Raw genomic sequence first — 21,616 nt, forward strand, 5'->3', positions numbered from 1 at the left:
TATTTAAAAACAGACACTGCAATGCTAACTAAACAATCTCATTTAAATGTTTATTCATTTCAGAAAATAATTGTGCAAGCAAACAAAATATCAGTTTAAGACATCTGGCTTCACATAAAGACCTTTCATTTTTTTTATACATTGCATGTTTAAGGAATTTTATTTGCAAGTATATTTTTGATAACAAATATCATTAATGCTAAAAAAAGTGTTGATGTAAAAATTCCAAATGTAACACTGCATAAAACAAACAACAAAACACTGCATAAAACAAACAATAGGTGCTGCAAAAAAACAGTAGTTCTGATTCATAAGAAAACATTATACTTGTGCAAAAGTCACCATCATGATAGCAGATGGTTAACAGAGTGCTGTCATGTAGCAGCACACCCATCCAAATTTCTTCCCTAACAGAAAACACCATTAAACACTTAAAGACAAAAATATTAAATTCTGATCATTTAGCAAAGTAGCAGCACACCTCTCCAGTTTAAATACTGGAATTAATTCATAAAGATGTCAGTTTTAAATAGATATTATTTTTGTATCCTTATTAAAGTCTCCCTTCAGTCGCTAATGAAATTCCTTAAAACTCATATCTGATAATCAAAATGACAAATTTAAATGCTTTTTGCTATAAAAATAATTTCCTGTCTTAAAGAGGCTTGAATGGAACACTACACCCTTACCTCATTTTGCATTCATGGAACAAATAATATGCAAATAAGTCTCCGCCTCAGTCACTCAATCATAGCAGCTCGGACCTGCTCCATGTAATCTGATCAAAGCATCCAAAACCTCAGCTGATGATTTTTCTCCATCATCACCAACAAAATTATAACCATCAGCAGTCAGTTCTCAGCTCCAAAGACACAGGAACTCATACAAACCACATCCACTGCTAAAACTCCCCTCTCCTCTTTCTGTCTCCTCACTGAGACAGAAGTATCTAAATTTCTCCACTCCAGCCATCCTACAACATGCCCTTTAGACCCTATCTCCTCACACCTTCTCCAAGCAATTTCTCCTACCAGCACTTACACATATCATCAACACATCTCTTTTTCCCCACCGCATTCAAGCAGGCTTGATAACCCCACTGCTTAAAAAACCTACATTAAACACTTCACTTGTAGATAGCTACAGACTTGTCTCTTTGCTTCCATTCATAGCTAAAACACTTGAATGAGTAACTTTCAACCAGGTAACATTACTTCTTTCACAGAACAACCAACTGGACCTTAACCAATCAGGTTTCAGAAGTGGCCATTCAACTGACACTGCATTACTGTCAGTCACTGAAACCTTGCGGAAGGCTTATTGCAAATCATCAGTTTTCATTCTGCTGGATTTATCTGCCACCTTTGATACTGTGAATCATAAGATCCTCCTGTCCTCCCTCTCATCAATGGGATTTTACTAAGCTGGTTTGAATCCTATCTCACAGGTAGGTCTCTCAGGGTGGCCTGGGGACGGGAGGTATCCAAAGAACATCAACTGGTCACTGGGGTTCCACAGGGGTCAGTTCTTGGACCCCTCCTCTTCTCCATATACACCCAAAAATTTCATATTACAAGCACTTCCTTTGCTTATTTGCCTCTTTATAATGAATCAATTGTTGTATTCCTTAATTGTAAGTCGATTTGGATAAAAGTGTCTGCTAAATTAATAAATGTAAATGTAATGTAGATGTCAAGCGCGCAAAGAGCATTATAATTACTAAAAAGCTGTCACTCATCAGTTCATCGCAATCTCACAAAATTCAGTTATAATCAATGAAGCTCTATAATGCACACTTGATCTCTTATTTACATCACATCTACTCCTTTTCTTGTTAAAATGAGGTGATTGGTTACATGTTTGTGACGGAAGGAAACAATGGCGGCCTCAAACTGCGCTTTGGACTGTCTTTGGTACACCAAGGAGAAAATGCTTAGTAATGTTGTTGACTGATGAATTTGCATATGATTTGTCCTTAAGCATATGAAAAACACCAGACAGACATGTAAACAAAGTAAAAAATTTGATTTTTACCACAAGGAGTCTTTAAATGTAAAATGTGTGGATAAAAACCCCATAGTGCCTTCAGTCATGTGCTTCATTATTCCTAAGGCAACAGCTAACTGTGGCGCCATCCTCTGGCTGCACCGCACCAGTCAGCTGCAGAGTCCAAGCCCAGGAGCAGGGCATCTGACCGGGGGCCAGCTGGGGCAGATGAACCTTTAGACCAGTGGGTCTCATGGACTCCCATGAGAGGGACCGATATCCAAGCAGCACCACCTGATACGGAAATTAGGTTTGGAAAAAGAAAAAGGTGTGAATGTCCTGAAATTTCTGCATAAATCAGTTCTGAATAATTATTCAACCCTTCACTAAGCTCTGCGCCTTACAGAAACAGCCTTTGTGCCACAGACACATTGTAGGCCACTGGATCAGGAAACAGTCCTCTATAAAATGCGCTGCACACATCTGAATATTTGGGTTGAGCTGTTCTGGAACAGTGTTGTAAATACAACTTAACCACTGATTTCTAGTCGTGTCCTCTTTTGGAAGAACAAACAAAGTAGCTTCACTTTCACAATGAAACACACAGTGTCTCCACAACATGGCGGCGGTGACAACAGCAAGAATTAAAGTCAGCTTTCTTTCTTTGCGTGAACATTTGGGTGGTGTTATGCAAATCTTCCCACATCGTGACGTAGACATGTGGGGGTGTGTTTAAACGAGGTGTTTTAGGAGGGCGTGGTTGACTCTTAACTTTTATAAAGAATATCTCTTTGGGTTTGAGACTTTAGTCTTTCTTCTTTACGTACCAAGAGCTTGTAACACTCCAAAGAGAAAGGAAAAACTGAAATCGCATCATATGACCCTTTTAAATGTACATTTAATAAAAACTTTTTCTTTTGCCCTGAAAAAAACGTTGTAATAGAAATAAAATAGAGATTCCTGCGAACAGCAGTAAAATGTGCTTTATGTACTATTTCTTTACAAAAATACATAAAATGCATAGGAATTTGATAAAAACTGTGAGATTGAATCAGAATCAGGACAAACACTTCTCAAACTTATACTACCATTAAAAAATTGTCAATGTTTTGAAAGAAGTATTTTATGCTCACCGAGGCTGCAATTCTCTTTTAAAAATACAGTAAAAACATTAATATTGTGAAATATTAGAATTTAAAATAACTAAATAATTTTTATTATTTATTTTAAAATGTAATGTATTCCAGTGATGGAATAAAGCTGAATTTTCCCCATCATTACTCTGCTCTTCAGTCAGTGTAACATGATCCTTCAGAAATCTTTCTAACATGCTGATTTAATGCTCAACAATTAACTTTTTCAGGGTTTTTTCATGCACAGAAAGTAAAAAAAACTGCAGTTATTTAAAAATGAAATCTTGTTATGCTATAAATTTACTTTACTGTCACTTTTGATCAATTTAATGTGTCTCACTGAATAAAAGTAATCATTTCTTTAAAAAAAAACTGTTGTTAAGATGGGGCTGGTTGCTAATGTTTTATGGCAGGGCTTAGTCAACAATCAATTATTCAAGAGGCATTTCTTTTTAATTATTTTAATATACATACCTGCATCTTGGATGATGATGCAACTGGGTTGCTCAGAACAATATAGCCATCAGCAGGCGGAAAATAGCATAGATTACGTTCTTCTGATTCCACGCATACCTGTTATGACAAAACAAAACCACACTTACATTTAAAAGCAAATAACAGTGAAAAAGATAAAGCATGAAATGAAACACAAAGCTTTGGCAAACAGACCTTTGCTCAGTATGTAACAGTTCATGAAAGTGAGTTTATAATGTAACTGACCGGACTCCAGGAGTGACAGTGTCATTCTGAACTCTCCATGCGCTGCTGTTGTAAAATGCCTATTTTTATGAAATAAATACTGTTATTCAGCAATGTGACAGTAAAGACATTTATAATGTTACAAAAGATCATCAAAGAATCCTGAAACTGTATCAAATATTATTAAGCAGCACAACTATTTGTTGAAAATCAAATCAGCATATTAGAATGATTTCTGAATTATGTGACACTGAAGGCTGGAGTAATGATGTTAAAAATTCAGCTTTGCATCACAGGAATAAATTACATTTTAAAATATATTCAAATAGAAAGCAATTATTTTAAATTCTACAATTATTTCACAATATCACTGTTTTACAGTATTTTTGATCAAATAAATGCAGCCTTGGTGAACAAGAAAGACCCAAAACTTTGAAGATTAGTGTTCTGTATGTGAATTCACTTTCTAACCTTTTATTTCATTTTAAAATCATTTTATATTGTTATAATAGATAAAACCATGTCACCCAAGTCTTAATGATATTTTGATACCCACAATATACTAACGAAGCAGTTTGAAGTATAAGCAATAATAATAATAATGTTTCTTACGGTTTCTAATAATAATCACACAAATTTTACTTTCTTATCGTCCTTGTAGTGCCTCTTTCAGCATGTTACAGTAAAATTACCTCAACTGTACTAATTTATTTCCTCAATACATCACAATTACAAATGGATCCAGGCATTAAAAATTAAAATGTACTGTAGATCGAGAAAGACACTGCTTGCTGCAGCATTCTTCATGTGTAAGTCACTTGCTCACAAGCGTCTAAAAATGAATGTAAATGTAAACTCACTGCTATCAGCTGTTCAATAGTGAGGTAATCTCTGAGTTTGGCATCTCTTCTGTAGCCCCATGACTTCTGGTCAGTGGTCATGCAGTTCTCTCACTTGTGTTTCAGCAGGTGTCCGGGGTTATAGCAATCTGAGCAGGTGTAATATCCACAAATTAATTCATATAGTGTCATATCCCCATCGGTCACAACAGTGTCACGCACAGGGCTGAAAACACACACTGGCCATCAGTTATGACGGCAAAGACACTCTCAATCAGAAAGTTTTAGTATGTAACCAGTTTCCATTCTCTGAGATTATATTATTATTTAGCAAATTTACAAAGCAAGATCCAGGATAAAATCCCAACTGAGGATCTTTTAGCTTAGCTTTCAGTTACTGAAAGTGTACTCGTTGAATAGCTTGCTGTCACTACACTATTCTGCATTGTTATCCAAAAATAGCCATGTATTCTAATAAAATAATAATAATCAGAAAACATAATGATTTTTTGTAGTAGATGTTTTATCAGTGATTGATTTTTCTGAGGTCATGCTCTAGTGAGCGTTTTAAAACAGGATAATGTTTTTTAAATTTTACCTGTTTTTTTACACCATCGTAAGTGGTATTAAAATTGTTGACTTTTGTGGCACTTGCTTTATGAATACAAAAAAAAAATGTAAAAGGCTAAATGGTTTTGAAATAAAATGGGAAATTCATGCAAAATACAAAAAAATGTAAAGATACAGAGCCCTTTTTGAGGTACAATCTACTACTCAGAAAGGATGAAGTGATCTTTGATAATGTCCAAATAATACAATGCACAGCCTAATAAAGTCATTCTAAAATTACATATATATAATTCATAAGGCCATACGGGCATCTAGAGGTTATACCACAGTATTACATATGATTTTCATTATTTTATTCCCATTAATCTGCTTTCAGTGCGATGGGTTTTAAATACCTTTGCTGTCTATTTTTAACTTAAACACTGTATTAATTCAAAATAATATTAATTTGCTTTCTAATATTTGTATTATTTTAATAAATGGTACTAGATGATATTCACTTCTGAATTATGCACCATGTAAACCTCTCAGAAATATTCCACTTATTGTCTATGGTCTGTTTTGACCGCTAGGGTCACAATTACACCAGAATACCAGCGGGTTAAAGAATGAAACAGACTTTGAATTGGATATTGTTCTCTATCTGTTGGCTTCTCGGTTTCAAGCTTGCTGCGTAACCACAACACTTCTGTACATCTGCCCTTACTGTACCTCTGGTTATAAAGCTGCGTTCCACGTCCACGAGTACTTCGAGCCCCGTAATGTAAAATCTGAGGAACTGAAACATATTTGTGAGTGAATCTCACAAAACCATATTTGGGTTATATCTGTCAACAAGCATTTAACATTTAGTATCTAAAAACAATTAAATATTTTTCAGAAGATTTTAGCTTTGTTATATTATTATGAATTCATGACAAAAAATATGCATCTCTATATATTTTCGTATTATTATTACTAATTAATTGTCCTGAGTTGACTCCTTGGAGTGTCAATAAGTTGTCAGTAAATTGTATAATTCATAGTTCATAGTGCTTACTTCCAAAAAAAGGTGGCAGTATTTTAGAGTAAAATTGCATAGTTAAACCATTAACTGTATAACCATTTTCTTTGGATATGGTATTTTTTTTTTTTTTTTCACTTTTTTTTCTTATATTTTTATTTATTTTGATTTAGTGGTGATTTGATTTCATTCAAACCTTTTGTTGTTCTCCTTACAAAACAGCACAGTACCACATTACAGTGAAATACTGTAACTGATTTAATGATAAACATATTTATCGTTTACTATTTTTTATTTTTTTTTACATAGTAATCAAGGGTATTTCAAACAGTACCGTGGTGTTGTGTTGCTTTTGATGCTTTTTTATTAGTGTCAGTCAAACTTTTTTGCAGACTTACCAGAACCATTCACTGCCATAGCTGGGAACTGAAAACACTCCCCAGTGAATGAAAAAGCCGAATTTGGTTTCTCGACCTATTCCGGTAGAGGTCTTGAATCAATTGTTTCCCGCTAGGCTCGTATTGACCAACACAGCTGCCAATCAAGAGTGAAAACACTCCACTGATACATTGTGCTGATGCTGTCCCTGATTCACTGTAATCATATGAGAGCGGTTTCAGATCACATTATGTTGTTATCCACATAAATACAGCACGTGATTGGTTACATGTACCAAATGACGAAAAAACCTTTCAAATACAGAAACTGCGGAAGCTTCCACATTTTGAAACTCAAGCATGCCTGCGTGAACAGCGAATACTTGGGTTATGAATATTAATTACGTACCACGACGTTCGCCGAGTTGTTCTAAATGATGATTGGCTGAACGGCAGGAATACCGACGACCGAATTAATATTCATGAGAAACACCTTCGCCGTAGAGTGGGACTCGTAACAGGGTCAAATTTACCGTCACATCCGGTTCTGCTGTTTATATCTGCTGCTGATCCATGTGAACAGATCGTTTTAAACGATCTGAAAAATATAAACCCATGCAAGGATATATCGACTGCCACTGTCATATATCTGCCGAGGATTTTGACAGCGTAAGAGATATAGGTGCAAGGTTCATTCAGTACTACTATAAAACTGAAACAATCAGAGGAGTGCTTTAATGATTGTGTTTTATATTTTAGGACATTGATGATGTCATTCAGGAGTCTAAAAAGGTAGCTCTGTTTAAGTCTGCGTTCTCTTTCAGGATGCTGTTATGTTAAGAGTGCAATAATGTTGATTGTTTCATTTTTAGGCTGGGCTTGTTGCCCTTCTTGCAGTAGCAGAGCATGCTGGTGAATTTGAGAAAATTATACAGCTCTCACAAAGGTATATCTGCTATCTTACCACGTCCTATGTTTAGCAAACTCAGTATTAAATGGCTTTAATGTGTTATAGGTTCCCAGGATTCGTCATGCCATGTCTCGGAGTTCATCCGGTCCAAGATCCAGCACAACCCAGGGGTGCCTTACCTGAGGTCTGATATATCTGCATATAAAGATATATTTATTTCATTTACTGTCTTAGAGCTGACACTGTTTCCTTCTTTAATGGCCCACAGGATCTAGACGCGGCATTACCACTGATCGACAAATACAAAGAGGATATCGTGGCTATCGGTGAGGTTAGACATATATTGTATCTCTAACTAGTTGTTCTTTTGGGTTATAGGTAAAGAATGGACTGTAGATATGGGCTATACATTTATGTGCCAATCCCTTAAAGGAATAGTTCACCAAAAAATGAAAATTTGTTGACAGTTCACTCTCAGGCCACCCAAGATGTACAGTAGAAGATGAGGTTTTGTTTCATTCGGAACAGATATGGAGAAATTTAGCATTACATAATTTGCTCACTAATGGATCCTCTACTGTCAGTCCAGATTATTAGAGTAATGAAGTCATCACGAATGTGTGTCATCACACACAGGTCGGTCTGGATTTCACACCACGTGTAGTCAACAGTGATGCTGGGAAAGACGGTCAGAGACAGGTGCTCATTCGACAGGCTCAAATCGCAAAAGAGCTGAAGCTGCCTCTGTATGTGTCGCTCTTCTGGATATGTATTTTTCTGGAAATATTATTATGATCTTTCATATAGCACTGCATTTGGTCTGTTAGGAATGTACACTCAAGATCTGCTGGAAGACCAACCATCCATCTTCTGAAGGAGTTGGGTATGCATACAGTAACAAAGCATGCATTGACTAAGTGTTTATTCATAAATCGTTTGCTTTTCATGATTGTGCCATTTCACTCAGGTGTAGAGAATGTACTTCTTCATGCATTTGACGGAAAACCTTCGGTTGCGATGGAGGGTGTAAAAGCTGGTTATTTTTTCTCAATACCTCCATCCATTATCAGAAGTGATCAGGTAGATCTAACCTATAACACTTGACTTCTCATGCCAGTATTTGCATGGTCTGTTTACAGTTTGTGCTCTACTAAGAGACATTCTACCAGTCAGAAATAAACTATAATATCAAATTAAAACTCTTATATTTGAGCTTCTTCTACTTCAGACATTCGCTCAACTTAAATTCATGATGTTTTTGATTTTGGTATCAAAATACTGTACAAGAAAATTTCCTGATAAACATATTCTCACTCAAGTGTGTCCAAAATTGTAACTGGGAGTGTGTATCTGTTTGTGTAAAATCTGTACAATTAAATACAATCTCTTAGTCACACATTACATGTTTGTCCACCTTTTATGGCAGAAGCTTGTGAAGCAGGTTCCTCTGGAGAGCATGTGTTTAGAGACGGATGCTCCTGCGCTCGGGCCTGAAAAACAGGTGCAGTGGATTTTATATATTATTTTTTTGTCATAAACTTGAAATGTTTCTGAAATGTATTTACAAACGTGTTTTTACTTTAGGTGAGGAATGTACCTAGGAATATCAGCATCAGTGCAGAATATATTGCCAAAATCAAAGGTGTTCCCTTGGAGAAGGTCATGGAGGTCACTACCCAGAATGCCCTGCGCCTCTTCCCCAAATTAAAAACATTTATCAAAGCTTGACATTAAAAGGGTCTTCTGCAAAGCTGCTGTTTTTAACAAACATGTTTTTGTGTGCAACAAATTGTGATCCAGAATTATTTTAATAGAGCATTATGTATGCTGGGTTTGAAACAATTATTTTCGTCAGTGTTCCTGTAAATTTTGACCAGAATGTTTAATAAATAATATTCTGACACGTCACAGTTTGTCTAAAAATAGCTTCTGTTCTTTTAAATAAACCATTGCTTTCCGAACACTTCATAATCATGTCATTGTGTCTTGCACAAAATGTGTCGAAAAACTATATGTTCTGAAGTTTATATTCATACATGCATTCAACCTTTTTATATTAATATAATGAGAAGCTAAAATCCCATGTCAGTCCATCGGGTCCTGGCACTGCAAGCAACAAGCCACAACATCTGTGTGCATCTCTGTCTGAATGGTGATATTGCTGAATCCATATTGTGTCTGGAGCAGTCTGGTCGTGTCCATTTAGCACAGTCTGTGGGTTGGTTTGCTCATCTGGAAAATAAATCATACTATACATTTGGGTTAAAACTACAGTAAGCTGACCAGGTTTCTGATAATACAAACCAGAATTTCCTAGTTCAGTGGTCAAAATATTGAGATTTTAATTTTTAACAATACATTTTTTGTAATTTTGGATTTGATATATTGAATATTATTATTATTAATTATGATGATAAATGGACCCCAACTGGTTTTAATACAATTTACCAAAATAACACTATGAATATAGTAACTGCTGTAAATGGCAAACAGATCAAAACTGTATTATATAATGACAGAATCATAACTTTACCAAAATAAAATACATATGGGAACACACGTTAAAAACAGTAACTCATTTCCACAAACTGTGAAGATGCTGTCGGCCTATACAGTAATTACTCTTATAGTATGTTTCCCCTAAATATTTGTGCTTTTGGAAATAGGCTAGATCTTTAATATGCCTTATTAGGTTTCTTATTTTGCATTTTAGGCTCATTTTGAGCACAAAATATGTACTTTCTGCAAATGCAATTGTTGCAAGTGTAATTATTTAGATTATTATTATTATTTATTCATTGCAGAGTATACATTCCCCCACGTGGTATAGTTGTATAGATGAGTGAGAGAAATCCTGCGACGGACATTTCTGGAATGTTTTAAAACTCTGAAAATCAAACCAGCATCCTGTCCAGGCCCTGTTAGTGCATGCAAACGGTATTCTCTAAATTTAACACAAATAGTTAGCTTGTGTCTACCTTGAAACCCATAAGGGTTCATTGATCTAGTGGTGCACGACCAAGTAATGCCTATAGCTCCCAGTGCACATTGTTGGTAAAAAAGTTATGTTGGTCTGATTTTTTTTGCAGTGTATTTGCGGGGTGTTTTGAACGTGCTGTGAAAACGAGGATACTTCCTGTGTCAGGACACCAAAAACTGGGACTGGTCACCCAGTGTTATTTGTGTGAGCATTTAAATGGCACTTTAACCCATCGTTGAGGGTGTGGACGGAGAGCTGGGTTTCTCTGGTGGTGAGAGACCACATGTGCAGACTGTGTGTAGATTTGACTCCACTCTCTGATAGCAGAGCATCTTTCACTCACTGAGTCAAAGTCAACACCACACTGGATTCCTTCAGATAAAACACCAACATCAGTTTGTGTTTAAAACATCTCGGCAGTTATATATACAGATCAATCAATCACTTGCCTTCCATGAGTATTTTGAAGATGTCTTTCAGGATGGTGAATGTTGTTCCAAGCACAAATAATGAAAACAGAAAAGTACAAATAAGATCTGCTTTCTTGCATTCAGGCTGTTGGTTTGGAGAGGGGAACAAATATATAAATCGCATTCAGAAATGTAAATATGTCATGCATTAGATCAGGGTTTCCAGGAAACCAGTTATTGCTACGTAATAAAAATAAATGTAGCCTGAGTTTATGTCTCACAATTTTTACTTCTCGCAATTCTGAGGGGGGAAAAATACAGAAATTTGCATTATGAGAATTCTGAGTTTGCATTTTGCAATTCTACTTTTTTTTTTCCCGCCATGGAATTCAGACTAGAATTACAGGAAAAAACAAAAACAAATCTGAATTGTGAGATAAACACAGAATTGCAGTAAAGTCAGAATTGTGAAATAATAATAATTTAAAAAAAACTGCAGTTCTGTTCTTTTTTTATTATTATTATTTAACTCTGTGGTGAAAACTGGCTTCCATAGTTTCCCAAACTCATTTTAGCTTATAAAAAACTAATAATGAAATAATAAAAATGTAAACATAAAACAAATTAAAACACAAATAGATGAAATATTTGATTATGTTTACCTGCATGTCATGTAGGATAATTGACATCAGACAACCATGAACGTGAATGTGTTGTTAAATTGTTAATGACATAAAATCTCAGGGTTGCTTCAAGTAAATATTTGAGGTTAAAGAGGTTTGGCTGACAAAAAGTTTGGGAATCCCTGCATTAAATAATCAAATATAAAACTTTTTAGTTAATGGATCAAGTTAATATTTAATGTAATGATCTGTGTGAACTTGAGGAGGACTGACTGATTCAACAAGCTGATTCAAACACATTAAGCACAAATGATGAAGAAAAGTGATGTTGTTAATAATTTTACTGTTTTTACTGTATTTAAAAAAATGCAGCCTTGGTGAGCATAAAAGTATTCTTAGTATGTGTTTATAAATATATACATACACATGACTGATGCCATCCGGAGGTCATATGTTTGGACGGTGGCCTAGAGGAAATCCACAGTGAGAAGAGACTGAAGATGTGCAGCATCGGTCATTATAGCGAGACTGTGAGCAGTGTAACCATCTGCGAGAGCAGAACGTTAACACAAGTCTCAAATGCAAATTACAGTAAGTTCATGTCCATTTTATTTGTCAACAGTACTTTTGCCATCAGCAGGTTAGGCCCTTTAAACAGAGCATGTCCTTTTATTCTCACCAATGACTTCCCCGATCATGAAGATCAAGCACACAGCACATAACTTCCTCCAGGCCTGTGTTTTGCCTTGCTGCTTTTCTTTCAGGCTGTGACAATGAAACCCTCAAGTGTCGTGTTTACACTCAAACTGAGTGCTGACGTATTCATCCTCTGAATTATCCAGAAGACTTAAGAAACAGAATGAAGAAATCTAGATCACACCCTTCAAACAAGTCAGATTGATTCATTGAATTTGAGAGACTCACCCCAAAAGCTCAAGCGAGTCCATCAAGGTCTTGTCCTGCAGCTGAACCTTCTCCAAATTCATCATGGAGATAATTTACAAAAAAATCATTTCAATAAATAGTGCTCATAATTACAGGACAGATTATGTTCTCAAGATGTTTTGAGAAGTGCGAGTTAACATTTCTAGAATGTTTTGTAAATAAACACATTCTGTCACATTCTGAAACTAGAGATAAAGAAAGGAAAAAAAAGATCACATTTGCACATCCCAGCTAACAGAGAACCTTCTCAGAACAGGCAAGGTTAGTTATGAACAAACGTTCTTCAAGTAACATTCACAGAATGTTCGTTCAAAGTGATCTGGTCTCTAATAATGTTATTAACACAAAAACACTATTTATATATCTATGGCACGTTTTTATGTTATCCATATGTTACTACACGTTACAGAAGATTTAGACAATTCAAAACATTCAAAAGTAAGGTTCCCATAAGGTTTGCAAAATAAAATTGTAAATCACCTTTAATGTTTTTCATTTTTTACATTCACATAACCAATAAAAACCTTTTGAACAATCTGAGAACATTCAGAAATAACATTCTAAAATCTTATTTTGTTCTGCTTGCATATAGCAATTTTACTGCTGTACAGATTCATATAAATGGACATAAAAAGCTTGAGTAGAGATACAGTAATCAACTACATTTTTTAATCTTTCATAATTTCACATATAAATCATTTCATTTCAATTATAAACAAAACATTTTCATCTCAGACAAAACCATCCCTGAGGCCGTGCAATGTTACCACAATAAACGAAACATTCACCTGCAAATTAGCAGCTTTATCACCAGTGAGGCACGATTACAGTGGTCCTTTATGATCATATTGCATAATCTTCATTAATCATATACTGTACATTCATTTGAATCTTCTAATCTTCAGCATCATACCAAATTTTCATGTGTCATAAAATAGTTAGGTTATTTCAAGGTTCGCTTGCAACGGTGGCAAAATAAACCACATATAGTTGTCTGTTAGATAAAATATCAGTGTTTATGTGCATATAAAGATAAGAAAACACGGTTGGCTTTATTCATTATCATGTATTGGAGCCTTAATGACTCCACATTGTACAAATACAGCATTAATAATACAAACGTTACGCTCTTAAGAATTACTGTAATGAAAAGCACACAAAGTGCATATATTAGATTTCACTGGAAAAGCATGGTTTAACCTTTCCACAATATATGAATTAAAGATGATAAATAGAAAATGTTATATAAACAGAACATTTTTGTGGTATTACTTCAGGTTGAATTTGTCGTGCAATATATGTTTGATTGTACTCTAGAGGTTATTTAAAGCAACTCTATGTATGTTTTTACCTTGAAGTATCAGTTTCAAAACTTCTAATAAGGCGAATGGCTTCTATTTCTTTCCAAACGTCTGTTCTGTTATTAAGTTTGTTGTGCGGGTACGAAATTCCAGGTACGAAAACTACATACAGCTGCTTTAAATGAAGCATTACAAAATAAAGTGTTTCTGCAAAAAATATCAAAAGACATTCAAGCAACCAAAAGGCAATTATAAAATGATGTAAACAGAAATAGCGTTATGTGTGATCAAACAAGCCACAAAATTGCACAGGCACTGTGTAATACAAACCAGTGTTGCTCAAACACATTTCTACAGCAGTGTCTTCATTTCTACAACCAGAAACAGGATGTGATTCAGTCTTCCTAACAAGTCTGGAGGCCATTGTTTGCTTTACTCCTGTGCCACATGTGCATCTGGAGTAATCAGTATAGAAGTGTCTCCATCTGCAGGAGAACACAGCAAAATAACCAAACGCAGAATCTGAATTTAATGCCTTTTTTTTGGAGCAAAAAGTATATCACATCACACGGAATATAACAACGGATGCTGATATTCACCTGAGTGAGCAGGAATGGGCATTCCTACAATCACAGTGTTTCCTGTTAAACAACACAAAGAAAGTAATAGTTAAATAATAGATACAAAATAAGAACAGCTAGCAATATTAGCAAGACCAATGGTGGATTTTACTAGTTGATAATTCTACACATATTATTATACACTACCATTTGGGGGTTATGCTCACCAAAGCTGCATTTATTTTACTGAAAATACAGTAAAAACCATAATATTGTGAATTAAAAAAAAATCTATTTGAATAAAATGTAAACTGTAGTTACATTTTCAAACTTGACCTTCACTTTTGATCAAGTTAATGTGTCCTTGTTGAATTAAAGTATTAGAAAAAATCTTACTGATTTCTTACTGTATAGTATCTATCTATCTATCTATCTATCTATCTATCTATCTATCTATCTATCTATCTATCTATCTATCTATCTATCTCACAAAAATGTGCATCTGTTGTTCACCTGAATTTCCAGCTGCAGGACTGGGAATAGGCTGTCCTGTTATTACTGTGTCATTGCCTGTAAACCAAAAATACAGTGATTTGCATGATTAACAGTGCTCTCTTATTTACAGTTGCAGGCACAGGCAGAATGTGGTAAGCTTGTGATGCAGGCTCCAGAGCTGAAAACATGAGTCCCGCTCCTCACCTCTGCTCTGCTCCTCTGACATCTCCGCCTCCAGCTCATCTGGATCCACATAGTGAAAATGATCTTCGTTCTCTGAACCGCCACATTTACCGCAACAGCAACAACAGCAGCACAAGCAGCAGCAACATGTGAAGATCATTCCCAATCCCAGGAGCGCCTGAACCGAAAAACAGAAAACAATTACTCGTTTCTTACTAATTTTGAGCTGCTGAAGACGTCTTGTACTGTTGCCTAATTAGCAGCAAAGACATGATTCCTGTCTTCCTCTGAGCCAGATTATAACTATTTCTTCAGTTCTCTGCTGATTTTAACATGTATGAATGATTCTGTAGACATTTTTAAAGGGCTAATCTTGATTTTAAGGTTTAATTTATGCCCAGTGCCAGAAGAACACACAAACATCAGCCAGATGTTTTCCACTACACCTGCGGATATTTTACTGCATCCAAACAGCAACAGAAAATTACAGATGTTGTGAATTTAAAAAAATCTTATTTTTTTAAAGTCCTTTAAGATTAAATGGAGTGTTTTTGTTATTTTGCTATGTGCATTAAAGCTGATCCGTATAATTCGAAAAATCTTCATTCTTATTTTGTCAAAAAACTGTGCGCGATCATGGAATGTGTTTATTAATATTTTTAAACTCAGCTTATCAAATCAGAAAACACTGGGCTTTTTTTTCTTCAAATTATCAGATTTTTTTCAAGATGCAGTGCCATGACTTTTATTATTTACATTGCATATAAAAGTAGAAATAAAAAAAAATATATAAACATACTGTAGATGCAAACTACTCACCTTAAACCAGCATTTGGACATGAGGAAGTAGTATTTAACGCCCTCCTCTCCGAACTGGTCTGCGGCGTAGAGGCCCATGGAGCCATATTCGTCGTAGATCTGTCGTTTGGTGTCGTCGTTGAGAATAGTGTTGGCATTGTTGATCTCTTTGAACTTTTCTGCTGCTTCAGGGTTGTTGGGATTCTTGTCTGGGTGATACTTCAGTGCCAGTTTCCTTAAGGTGGGGATTTATAACACAAAGCCTTTATAGGGATGTTGCATTTGTGATTTCTTGATCAGTATAAGCTATAAACCAGAATACCTGTATGCTTTCTTAATATCCTCAGATGAAGCTCCTTTCGGCAAGCCTAATATCTGGTATAAACTCTCTCCAGCTCGGGACAGCTTGCGCTGAGGGCGGCTTGTATCTGCCATCATCAAATTCTGCTAAAACACTAAAGACTAAAGATCACAAATGGAGACAGTCATTATGCCATCCTTTCAAAATACTTTCTACTCTTCTATAAAAGTATTTGGACACTTATGCCAAATTAAAAATGGATGCCACTGCATTAGATAACAACATATCAAAGCAAAATGGACACCTGTGTGAACTTACATTATACATCCACTAATAATCACCAAATCACTAGCTGATTAAACCACGTTGAGCATTTATAATAAAGAAAAAATAACAATGACATTCATAAATGTAAAGTGTGTCCTCCTTAAGAGTCCAAATAGGGCATACATGTGCATACAGTACACTGAAGAAATACAACCAAACAAAACAAGAAAAAACGTAATATTATCAATATACTTTATCCATAAGTGTAAAGAAATATCCAGAGTTAGTAATTCATCAACAAAACGACTATGGACACCCACATGATTAATATTTCGTTTACAAAAAAAAAAATGTTTCCGCTTTTATTACGAACTATATTACGAAAGCATTTGACATTTTTTGTTGTCAGTAGACTGGCGCTGATTTGAGCTCTGGCCTGTCAGAGATCATCACCTGACCGAGAACTAATAATCAATGAAAGCGATCACTTACCGTTTATGAGAAGTAGTCGATTTTTAATAAAGTTACTTGTGTATTCATTTCTACTAATATTTACAGCGTTTAAACGGCGAAAAGTGAAGTGGAGTCATTGATCTTGATCAGAGCTTAGACCAGGAAGTAGGAAATCAAGTTCCTACGTCAAGTGCGACAGCTCATGCACAGAGAGCAGCGGTGAAAAGTGAAAGTAACTTATCTGGCTAGGATTTCGAAAACCCCGGTTAAGGCCCAGCTAACAGAGAACCTTCTCAGAACATTGGCTAACGTTCTCTCAAAGTTATGAACAAACGTTCTTCCAGTAATATATATATAATAATATTTTTTTTAAATGCCTTTGTTTCAAGTTATCTGCTGTTTAATAATGTTCTCAAAAAGTTCTTTATGTATAATTTATGAAACGTTTTTTAAACTTGCATTTTTAAAATGTAACCAATTGTTTCAGAATGTTCGGAGAACATATAAAAGTAACGTTCCAAGAATGTTCGCAAAATTGTAAATGAATGTTATGAAATTGTTTCCTTAATATTAACTCATGACCAATAAAAAACGTTTAAATAACTGGACGTTTCAAACAACTTCAGAAAATTATTATTTTTTTTTTTTTTTTTTTTTTAGAAAGTATGAATAATAATTCAATAATAATCATGTAGATCATATGAAAAATAGTAATCAATAAGTTCTTAAAATGTTACTTAAAATAGTTTTAGATTTACAGTTTTGAAATTCATGTCAGCTACTTTCATTTAGCAGTCATATCTTCTACTATTTTACATAGTGAAGCCCTATAAATAAAAAAAAGCAACTCAAACTATTTTACAATACAAAGGTTTATTATAAATTCAAAAGTAAAAACAATAACCCTCATTTGTAGCCATACTATTTAGAGATTTCTTAACTATCCTAAATCATAAATACTGGATTAAACTAGACAGCAGTTTAAAGTAATACACATAATTAGGAGAACAGATGATATGAAGATTTAAAACAGGAAAAAAATAATTAATCTAATTAATCTGATCTTCATCACAGACAGAAAATACCATTTTTCACCCTAAAGCTTTATGTTTTCCTCTTATAAACTTCCTTAAGGTATTTATTTATGTGAATTCTTTTTATGCAACATTTAACATGAATAGATTTTGTAAGTGATCTTAATGATTTACTCCATTCAGAATTATTACAGTATAAGTCTTATGTCAGAATTACAAATTAAACATCTACGGCGATTTTTTTTATTTTAATTTTTTTTTTTTTTTTTTTTTTTTTTTTTTGGTGTTTTGCCTTTATTATAATACAACAGTGAAGAGCAGACAAAGGATTCGAACAGACTATCTATGCTGATTATTGTATATGATCAAGAGTTTCCAATTTTGATGATTATTTTCCCAATATTTTTGTTGGCCTGCATACGTTGATGAGCCATTTCAACATCCTCCATGTTGAACATGCTGTCTATCACAGGCCACAAGAGAGGATCTGTTGACTTGAAGTGTGACAAAACCTGCTCTGTGAAACTCCGGACCAGCTCTACTTTATACTACAAATAAAACACAATCATAAATACAAAGGGCATAACTTTTAATGCTACAGAAACATATTCATTTTAGTCTGAAAATCTGTAAGATCTGAAGTAACTAGTATTCCTGAGTCTAACCTGTAATCTTCTTGATCTGAGGAGACTGCAAAGAAGATTGCCTCTCTTTCTCAAAAGCTTGCCAAGCAAGTCTCCATCAGCCGTTTTACCTCCCAACATGCCATAAAGCACCCATCGTCCATCTATTGCAATGCTACAAATGTTTTTCAGAAAAATCCTCCTCTTTGTAATAGAGTCCTGCAGCTGCTCCCATCTGCTCTGCAAAATTGTAACTTTTCCGAACTCCCTGCTGTTACTACTGGAATCACACGGCTCATGAATCAACACCATCTCATTCGGCTTCACTTTGGCTATAAAAAACAGCAGAATATGGAAATATAATGGCCTTAAAATGCATTTGGATGCTTCAAAGCAATAGCTCATCAAAAAATTTAAGTTTGCTGAAAATGTACTCATCCTCAGACCATACAATATGTAGATGAGTTTGTTTCTTGAGCAAAGCACTCCATCACTTGCTCACCAATGGATGCTCTGCAGTCAGAATGAGACTCCAAACAGCTGATAAAAACATCACAATAATCCACAAGTAATCCAAACCACTCCAGTCCATCAGTTAACATCCTATGAAGCCAAAAGCTGTGTGTTTGTAAGAAACAAATCCATCATCAAGGAGTTTTAACTTTAAGTTGCTTCTGGGCAAAATACTGGTCTATAATCTATAATAACACTTCCTTCAGTGAAAAAGCCCATCCCCTGTTCTCCTCTGAGATCAAAATCCATGCACATATTTGTTTAGATCTGCTCTGGACTGTTTTTGCTTGAAAATGGTGCTTGATCTGTACATATTTCTTTCCTGATTCATACGAGACGACTTTTTCACTCAAGGACTGGAGTGGTGTGGATTACTTGTGGATTATTGTGATGTTTTTATCAGATGTTTAGACTCTCATTCTGACGGAACCCATTCACTGCAGAGGATCCTTTGGTGAGCAAGTGATGGAATGCTACATTTATCCAAATCTGATGAAGAAACAAAGTCGTTTTGGATGGCTTGAGTTATTTTGTTTTGTTAAAAATTACATTTAAGGAAAATAAACCACAAAGCAAGCTGACATCATGTTACCGATGAAGTGTAGAAGTTGGTAGAGTGAGGGGTGATGGGACAGGCATGACGTGTTCTTCTGGAACTGCAACATATTCTGCATAGCCTCCTCCTCCGAGTAAAGCCCTTACTTCACTTCCAAGTTTCCAATTCTCTTTGACCCCAGGACCGATGTCAGTGATCACACCGCTGGCCTCCAGACCCAAGATCTCACTCTCTCCAGAAGGAGGAGGGTAAAGACCCCTTTTCTGTCAATTAAAATAAGCCATCAATTTTACCTGTAGCAGGTCAGCTCTGTTTAAAGCGGTTGTGGAGACTCTGATGAGGAGCTGCCCATCTTAGGGTTCAGTGCACGCATAACTGCAAATTTAAATCCGCTTTCGCGGCTCCAGGCCAACAGCCAGCATTAGGTTTCACCTCTGTGTTTCTGTAAAATACACGCTGATTTGTCATGCTAATTCTGAGGTTAAACAAGCAAGTAATTTACGATTTATATATGAAATAGCGGATATTATTATATTCAGTATTTGAAATGTAATATTCAGGAAACCACTTTTCTGTGTCAGTGATGTATAGTGTAACCACTATAAGGCTAACGCAGTTTACGATCAGGAAAAACTGTGGCGATTTTGTTTTCGACTCTTTGACCTTCAGGCGTTGGCAACTTAACACTGGATTATGGCGACCACTTTGACATTCGGGGTTCCAAATGTTTTGTAGGATGCATCAGAATCGAGTTATTCCATATTATTATTGCGCAAAAATATTTTGCGAATTAAACGCATCAAAAAAGTAGGCTAATTGGATAGTAACCCCCCCGGGTCTATGTTCCACAGCTCTGATTTGAAAGGGCACATTCATCCGAGCAAATCTGTCATTGTTGTCTGTTAGGTCCAGAACTGTTAAACGACTGCTGCATGTGTCACCAACTAACCCACAATAACAACGAAGTGAAATTGCACAGACAACTGGTATGATGTTTACACTGAGAAACACAGCATGCGTCCACCAACTAACCCACAATAACAACGAAGTGAAATTGCACAGACAACTGGTATGATGTTAACAAGGTAGATGAGTTAGCAAATGCAAATGTATTTAATGCTTTACATGAATTATTGTTCTGGGTCATGCACTGGGGTAAAGTTTAAACAGCAATCCAGAGGCGTCTCTTCAAACTAGTCACAACAACTGCCAGGAACTGTTAACCCTCTAATGCCTCCTGGTTTAGGCTTCACCATCCCTGATTAACCCATTGTAGCTCTACAGAAAAATAGATGCTATCATGGTACTGTGATATATGATGCTGCTGAATGACTATATTCATATACCTCTTTAGAGAAAATAAGGTCCTGAAAGTAAAAATTACATTATTTCTCTCTCTTTCTCTAATTTAAAATCAAAGGTGGTATATACTGTACCTCCATAAAAGTTGTTAATCTTTGCCAAAAAAAGTCTTGATTGTTGCAATACAGCACAGATTTTAACTGAGACTGACCAATCAGAGAAGGTACTGCAAACATGTCATTTAAATAAATAATATATCAAATATATATAAACAATTTAGAAATTATATATTACAAAATTATATATAAATATAGAAATTTTGTTGGATTATATAGATATTTGATTTAAGGCTTCTTTTGGGTGGTTACTATTGTGTTCTCTATAGTCATTGTGCATTAAGGATTTTTTGGGGGGACTTTTTATTTTCTGTATCGTGATGTACATCTGAGTTAAACGGATTATAGAAAAGGGAATGTTGGATGGAGACGTTCTTTGCATCAGTTGTGTTGAGAAGTGGGCGTGGCACTCAAAAATGGAGGCTGATCTGGAAGCAAACTGGCAAGTTTTAAGAGACGAAAAGAGGAGAGTTTTAAGCAAACTAAATGATTGGATAAATGAAACATGGATGCATGTGCAAAATATGGTGAATTTTAATTTCATACCAACTTTAAGCGGACTAAATGATTGGAGAAGTCCTGCCTACGTCACCAGAGATAAGCCTGACGTTTTCACTAGAAGATCAAGTTATGACATTT

General features: G+C 35.2%; 3 protein-coding genes and 1 long non-coding RNA gene across 5 annotated transcripts; 1 reads left to right on the forward strand and 3 right to left on the reverse strand.

Annotated features, from left to right (window-relative positions):
• Positions 1-567: 567 nt before the first annotated feature.
• On the reverse strand, positions 568-6,980 carry LOC122140272. Its single transcript, XR_006156959.1, has 5 exons — positions 6,629-6,980; positions 5,939-6,005; positions 4,679-4,806; positions 3,594-3,898; positions 568-2,280 (listed from the first exon to the last, which is right to left on the reverse strand). It is a non-coding gene; the product is annotated as an uncharacterized LOC122140272 (long non-coding RNA).
• Positions 6,981-7,118: 138 nt separating this feature from the next.
• LOC109106805 (putative deoxyribonuclease TATDN3) lies at positions 7,119-9,480 on the forward strand. Of its 2 annotated transcripts, none has more exons than XM_042743206.1 (10): positions 7,119-7,276; positions 7,367-7,399; positions 7,480-7,553; positions 7,623-7,701; positions 7,786-7,848; positions 8,154-8,263; positions 8,345-8,400; positions 8,485-8,597; positions 8,941-9,018; positions 9,102-9,480. In XM_042743206.1, the coding sequence occupies exons 1-10, from the start codon at positions 7,223-7,225 to the stop codon at positions 9,243-9,245; spliced, it is 804 nt and encodes a 267-aa protein (XP_042599140.1). In that variant the 5' UTR covers positions 7,119-7,222; the 3' UTR covers positions 9,246-9,480. The 2 variants fall into 2 exon arrangements, with proteins under 2 accessions (XP_042599140.1, XP_042599141.1); XM_042743207.1 differs by having other exon boundaries at positions 8,944-9,018.
• Positions 9,481-13,122: 3,642 nt separating this feature from the next.
• Positions 13,123-17,053, reverse strand: LOC109106821 (dnaJ homolog subfamily C member 5-like). The gene is made up of 7 exons (XM_042743209.1): positions 16,873-17,053; positions 16,135-16,274; positions 15,834-16,047; positions 15,036-15,192; positions 14,850-14,906; positions 14,376-14,417; positions 13,123-14,261 (listed from the first exon to the last, which is right to left on the reverse strand). The coding sequence occupies exons 2-7, from the start codon at positions 16,248-16,250 to the stop codon at positions 14,209-14,211; spliced, it is 639 nt and encodes a 212-aa protein (XP_042599143.1). The 5' UTR covers positions 16,251-16,274; positions 16,873-17,053; the 3' UTR covers positions 13,123-14,208.
• A 490-nt stretch (positions 17,054-17,543) lies between these two features.
• On the reverse strand, positions 17,544-19,923 carry LOC109085581 (quinone oxidoreductase PIG3-like). The gene is made up of 4 exons (XM_042743056.1): positions 19,853-19,923; positions 19,596-19,822; positions 18,533-18,822; positions 17,544-18,415 (listed from the first exon to the last, which is right to left on the reverse strand). The coding sequence occupies exons 2-4, from the start codon at positions 19,675-19,677 to the stop codon at positions 18,233-18,235; spliced, it is 555 nt and encodes a 184-aa protein (XP_042598990.1). The 5' UTR covers positions 19,678-19,822; positions 19,853-19,923; the 3' UTR covers positions 17,544-18,232.
• Positions 19,924-21,616: the final 1,693 nt, after the last annotated feature.

Source organism: Cyprinus carpio, chromosome B17, assembly GCF_018340385.1.
Source record: "Cyprinus carpio isolate SPL01 chromosome B17, ASM1834038v1, whole genome shotgun sequence".
NCBI classification, from domain to species: domain Eukaryota; kingdom Metazoa; phylum Chordata; class Actinopteri; order Cypriniformes; family Cyprinidae; genus Cyprinus; species Cyprinus carpio.

Excerpts from the sequence above, each read along its gene's own strand:
- LOC109106805 (XM_042743206.1), top strand. The coding sequence starts at position 7,223 with ATGCAAGGATATATCGACTGCCACTGTCATATATCTGCCGAGGATTTT. Across the intron at positions 7,849-8,153 it reads ATATCGTGGCTATCGGTGAG|GTCGGTCTGGATTTCACACC; the intron begins GTTAGACATATA and ends CATCACACACAG. Across the intron at positions 9,019-9,101 it reads CGCTCGGGCCTGAAAAACAG|GTGAGGAATGTACCTAGGAA; the intron begins GTGCAGTGGATT and ends TTTTTACTTTAG.
- LOC109106821 (XM_042743209.1), bottom strand. The coding sequence starts at position 16,250 with ATGATGGCAGATACAAGCCGCCCTCAGCGCAAGCTGTCCCGAGCTGGA. Across the intron at positions 14,907-15,035 it reads GTCAGAGGAGCAGAGCAGAG|GCAATGACACAGTAATAACA; the intron begins GTGAGGAGCGGG and ends TTTGGTTTACAG. Across the intron at positions 14,418-14,849 it reads TCCTGCAGCTGGAAATTCAG|GAAACACTGTGATTGTAGGA; the intron begins GTGAACAACAGA and ends GTTGTTTAACAG.
- LOC109085581 (XM_042743056.1), bottom strand. The coding sequence starts at position 19,677 with ATGCAGAATATGTTGCAGTTCCAGAAGAACACGTCATGCCTGTCCCAT. Across the intron at positions 18,823-19,595 it reads CCAACTTCTACACTTCATCG|CCAAAGTGAAGCCGAATGAG; the intron begins GTAACATGATGT and ends TGTTTTTTATAG. Across the intron at positions 18,416-18,532 it reads TCAGATCAAGAAGATTACAG|TATAAAGTAGAGCTGGTCCG; the intron begins GTTAGACTCAGG and ends TTTTATTTGTAG.